At 36.6% G+C, this 6,069-nt stretch overlaps 1 protein-coding gene across 1 annotated transcript in view; it reads right to left on the minus strand.

Annotated features, from left to right (window-relative positions):
• Nucleotides 1-2,865, minus strand: part of trappc11 (trafficking protein particle complex subunit 11) — a 53,268-nt gene extending 50,403 nt beyond the window's left edge. The window contains exons 1-2 of the mRNA XM_056472193.1: nucleotides 2,646-2,865; nucleotides 2,372-2,541 (exon numbers count right to left, since the gene is read on the minus strand). Coding sequence (XP_056328168.1) covers nucleotides 2,372-2,541; nucleotides 2,646-2,849 — 374 coding nt within the window. The 5' untranslated portion in view covers nucleotides 2,850-2,865. The remainder of the gene's footprint in view (nucleotides 1-2,371; nucleotides 2,542-2,645) is intronic.
• Nucleotides 2,866-6,069: the final 3,204 nt, after the last annotated feature.

The raw sequence follows: 6,069 nt of genomic DNA on the forward strand, positions 1-6,069 counted from the left end.
GAGCTGTCAGCGCCAATGGCATAGTGGTTAGCGTAGGGCTGGGCGATTAATCGAAAAGTAATCGAAATCGACTTTCAGAACCTAAAAAAACAAAACAAAAATTAATTAATTAATTAATAATAAAAAAAAAAAAAAAAAAAAAAAAAAAAAAAAAAAAAAAATCGATCTAATTTTTTTTCAGGTCAATTTTTTTTAACTACTTTGCCTACCGCAAGTGGAGTCACATGAATCCAAGTTAAGGCTGTTAAGGCAAGTTAAGGCTGATTTACACTTCTGCGTCCTTTGCATGGTCGCATACCCGCGCTAAAAAAAATTGACTACACTGCACCAGAGATGCCTTGAGACGGCATATTTACTGTTTCAATAAAATAATTATTTACATTAAAATATTTGTTTATAGAAGATTCAAGAAATGCACTGTTTAAAATATTATTTACCGGATATAGAAAAGTTATTTTATTTAGAAGAGATACTGCTTATTTTCTACTTTTAATATGAAAAACATTGAAAATAATTTATTTTGTTTCCAAAAGTGCAAGTTATTTATTTTCTCTTTTTTATAAGCAAAAAGTGACTGCTGGTTTCAGGCAATGTGTGATTTATTTTCAGTTGTTCAATGTTGATGTTCAATAAATAATCATAGATAGTAGATAGTGTGCTTTTCCTTCGATTATTTTTAAATCAAGTAATGCACCCTCATTCAAAAATCTCTCACTTGTAATATGTGAGCATATTTACTGTACAAAACTTATCAGTGAACTATGAGGACAAAAAATAAGGAAATAAAATAAAACGCTCATTAATCGTAATCGAGTTAAAATGTTCAATTAATTGAGGTTTAGATTTTTGGCCAAATCGCCCAGCCATAGGTGTCGACCAAGTGGCAACCTCCCGCTCTCGATTGTGAAGCTAATGCGGAAGTAACTAAAACTGCCATTCATTGAAATTCCGCTAGTGCTGGTCCCATAACTGAGCACATTTCTATTGAGCCAAATGTTTAAATGGCCAACTTTACAGCAGAAAAAAAAGGTGGTACAGCCTGGCTTTTGGTTCATATAGCTAATATTACACTTCATTACAACTGTGAGGGGGTAAATTGTTTTTATAACTCATCCATTTAATTTATATTAAGACTGCATAATTAAGGGTGTGGCCACTTGAGTGACAGCTAGGTCTTGCTGCTCGCTGTCTCGTCACCTCAGCTGATTCCGGCTGATTAGCTGCTGAACTCGGCATATACATCGTATTTTTGTTTCTTTTTAAAATTATTTCTTACAATTATCAGATGATATGCCATGCTGTGCACTTAATTGTGCTCACAAACCATTCACGTGGCCTCCATTTTCCAGGTGAGTGAAATTCTTTTATACATATACCGTATCCACTAATGTATTTGTTTTATTTAAAATCATTTATCATTTATAATTTTCTTTAGATCTGTAATGCACTCCAGAATCTGACAGATTGATTAGCTGTGGGCTTTAGAACAGTCATCTGAAAGTTGTCAGTGTTATGCCTGGAGTTCACGAATAGCCTTGCATTTACTAACACAGACTACATTTGAAGTATTTGGAAGTAATTCCTGTTTTCCTCCTATAGAAAAACGTCATAAGTACAATGCTTAGTGGCTCAATGTATTACAAAAGTGTTTTTAAAAGACTAAACACTTTATTGATATAGTGTACAACCAAGCACATGTGGTCAGAACACAAACAAGTCACAGGTAATAAAGTAATAAGCGTTTCTCCCAAGGAAAAGTCTGTCTAAGCAAAATGCTAGCAGGCATCTGTAGCTCCGCCTCTTTGTCCTTGTTTGGTATCCCCCGGTTAGAGCGATGATGAACAAAATGGCGCCGGTTGGACAAGCCCACTTTTAGCTTCATTTGTGCTCTTCAGAAACCTATGGGTGACGTCACGGATACTACGCCCATATCTTTTACAGTCTATGGTGTCGACACATGCACGCCGAGGCTCACAGCGACCTGAGTTCAATTCCCGGCTCGAGGTCCTATGCCGATCCTTCCCCTCTCTCTGCTCCCCACACTTTCCTGTCAATACTCTCTACTGTCCTATCCATTAAAGGCAAAACCTCCGAAATAATAATTATGAAAAAAAGAATAGGAAGGAGCTTGCACAAAATTTTAAAAAGTAATCTTACAAGTACAACTTTTTCAAACATTAAAGATGCAAACCATGGATTTGATGAATCACACGAGACCTACACCTACAACTTTGATAGTGTGAGGCAAAGTAAATTGGCTAAAACTTATCTTTTTTTTGGTTGAAATATCCCTTTAAAAGATTATTTCATGCTAAATCTATAAGAAATTGAATGACAGGTAGACAGTCATGTTCCTTTTATAAACCCATACCTGACAATCTCCACTTTGGTAGCACATTCAGACTGTTTTTCCTTCCACTGTGGATCATCCCAGTCCAGCTCATAAAACAGCACCACCAGAGCAGGCACCAGATTGAGATGCTTGTTCATCCAGCCCGTCTTCAGAATCCCTTTAGGAATGTACCACTCATAGGATGTTCTCTGGTATGAAGAGTATGTTTGGGAAGAAACTGAGTGAGCTTACATGTCTTTACAGCTCTTTTATAACCAAAAGATTACAACCAAAAGATTCTCTTTCATCTGACCTTGGTTCTGCACTTTGGATACTCATGGTCTCCTGGTAGAACTTTGAAAGAGATGGGCACTCTGTCTGCCCGCCGGTTGGCACAAAAAGCATCCCATATGGCTCTGTGGATGGCATTATAAACCACATCCAAGCCTGTCAGAGCCACAAAAGCCATGGGTCTGCAGCACAGCTCTGGAGGAAGATCCCATTGTGCTGGACTCATGATGCCGGAGAAAAGACCACCTGACCAACATAATATCAGTTAATATACACTGAATAGATACTTATCTGATTGATCTGAGTTATTTATTAGCAAATACTTATGATCAGCTGAACAAATAAAGACAATGAGCTTAGTTAGGGTTGCACAGTATATAGTTTTAGCATTGATATCGCAATGTGACAATTGTGGATGTGTATATCGCAGTAACTGGAATGTCCAACTGGAATTATACTGTAATTGATCATGTACAATCAGTGGCAGATTTAGGCATGGGCAATATGGATGATCACCCAGGGCGGCACGAGGAGACGTGCAAAAAAAAAAATTGCAAATGTATAAATTTAGAGTGCTAATCCCAGAAAAAAAGATATTAGGGGGCATTCACATTTGGCGTCTTTGGCTGACGCATGCGCACAGGAATGGTTTTCTCACACTCGCTGCTCCTGCTCTTGTTTACATGCATGCGGCACGCCGATAAAATGTGCCGTTCATGCGCTGTGAAACTGGAGTAAAAACCTATTCTGTTACTTTTGTGACACTAGGAGCTCTATCATACACCCGGTGCACTGTGGCGCAAGGTGCGACGCAATTGTTGTTTGCTAGTTTCAGCTTTGCGCAAGAGCCGTTTTGAGCCACGCTGTTTAAATAGCAAATGCATTTGCGCTCATATGTGCGCCCATAGGCGTTCTGATCTAAAAAAGGAGGCGTGTTGAGGCGCATGGCTGGCGTGTTGCTCTTTTAAGAAACTTTAATAGACTGTTCTATGGACCAGAACAAAACCGGTCTAAAGTCCAGCGCAGAGCGCGTTAGTTATGTGTAGCCCCACACGGAATTTGTGCGCACAGAATTCTGCAGATTTCCGCCCATCATTAATTCTGTTTATTTACTTGTGTGAACGTGTGTAAATCTATATTATTCAGATTTTTAAATAATTACAGTAATATTATTGACTAATATGAAAATGTTCCTCTGATTTATGTACAATGCAGTATGTAAAGTAGTATTTTCTGTCTTTTAGTAGATTTATTATATGAGAGACTTGCTTTGTTAACCAAATAAAGTGAATCTAATTGGATTTGCATTGTAAACATAAAATAAAAGTTAAAAAGGTATTATTTTTTATTTGACATATTAAGGTTTTAGTTATGATACTCCCAAAATAATTCCGCAGAAATCCACAGATTTTTACCAAAATTCACCACAGAAATAGCAAAAAAAACGTACGCAGTTTCCGTCTGGCCCTAGTTATGCGCCTCGCTTACACATTGCTTAATACAAACAGGATGTACAGCAATACGCAAATATCTTTACATATGAAAAAGAATTAAAATATTAAGGATATACATAGGATATAAATAAAAAGGATTAAAATATTACAAAACATATTATTTTCCAGCCTACATAAATATAAAAACCATACTTTCATGCCTTCTTTATCTCGGGGGGGCTTTTTCAGTTTATACATAACAATTTGCTTTCGTATAATGTTATTATTATTAGCAGTATTATTTATTATATGCATATTTATATTTGTTTTATTGTGTATTAGGATATAACTCAGTGTTTTTTACACACTTCGTTATTATTGTTCATTTATTCGTTTGCTGGAAATTAGAACTGAATTTAGAAATAGTTTTAGAAACAAACGAAATTGATTATTTATAGGCTAATGGATGTCTGTGCGTACAAGAAGTTTCCCTATCCATGAGAGTGAAAGCAAAAGTAAATAATGAGCAGGCTCATCTCTCATTATCGCGCTGTAGATGCTCTATTTAACTGTTTTCTCTCTAGTGAAGGGTTTAGTTTTTACTAAAAGTCCATCATGTAAAGAGCAAATGCGCTATGGCGCGACGCAACTGGCTCTTAAAGGGAATGGGAGATGAGATTCTGATTGGTTTATTCTCAAAACACACCTATAACTCATTAAGAAAATAAGCTCAACCCTATTAGACCATGCGCCACGGCGCAAAGCGGATTTTTCCGTCCTTATATTAGCAAAAGTGGATTCTGACACGCCCTTAATGCGTTTGCACCCTGCGCTTTGCACATTGCGCATGGATCGTCAAAATAGAGCCCGAGGTGTCAACACGCAGCAAGTTTTGCAAGTTAACAAAACTGAAGCTTATAATATGATGATGGTCTTATTTTGACTAAGCATGGCTATGAAGCAGAAAGGAGGGATAGAGTCAAGGAGGTAAGACTTAATAACATTAATTCTCGGACTTGAGTCGGGTCTAGAATAAACAGATAATTCTCTAAAACATATTTTTGTATTCTATAGAATTGCCATAAATAATTTTCATGCAAAATATTTCTTAGGTGTTTTGTCTTTACATAGTTTTTTGTTGTTATATTTAGGGTTGTTTTCTGTTATTTATTTAGAATAATCACTAAATAATATTAATTAAAATTTTATTTATAATAAATAAACATATTAAGCAGCACGGTGGCGCAGTGGGTAGCACAATCGCCTCACAGCAAGAAGGTTGCTGGTTCGAGCCCAGGCTGGGTCAGTTGGCATTTCTATGTGGAGTGGTTCTCCCCGTGTTGGCGTGGGTTTCTTCCCGTTTCCCCCACAAGTCTAAAGACGTGGTATATTGGGTAAGCTAAATTGTCCGTAGTGTAAGTGTGTGAATGAGTGTGTATGGATGTTTCCCAGTGATGGGTTGCAGCTGGAAGTAAAACATATGCTGGATAAGTTGGTGGTTCAATCTGCTGTGGTGACCCCAAATTAATAAAGGCATTATGCCAAAAAAATGAATAAATGAAATATTCATATTCTTAATAATCCCAATTCTGGTTTTGTCCATATTTGAGGTTTTTGGGGTTAATTTCGGGTTAAAACAACAATTTTTTTTTGTAAGTACATGTTAAATGGTCCTTTTTCTATAACTTTTTAAAAAACTTTGTGTGTGTGTGTGTGTGTGTGTGTTGAGGGGCGTATATGGGGTAATTCACCCAGGGTGCCATTTAAGCTAGAACCGCCACTGTGTACAATAATTTGTCTGCGCAAACTTCATCCATACTGCTAAGACTTGTGAATATTAAGAATTTCAAGAGAGTTTAAAAGCACAAGAGATTATTAGGTTTGTAGCTTTAACAAAAAAAAAATGCATATAGAATTATTTATACAATGAAGACTATACGGTGATTATTTACAATTGATTATTCAAGTTCTGTGTCTGAACACTGTACGACTCCTTAGAAAACCAGAAAAGCA

This window comes from Danio aesculapii, chromosome 14 (genome assembly GCF_903798145.1).
Source record: "Danio aesculapii chromosome 14, fDanAes4.1, whole genome shotgun sequence".
Lineage (NCBI taxonomy): Eukaryota > Metazoa > Chordata > Actinopteri > Cypriniformes > Danionidae > Danio > Danio aesculapii.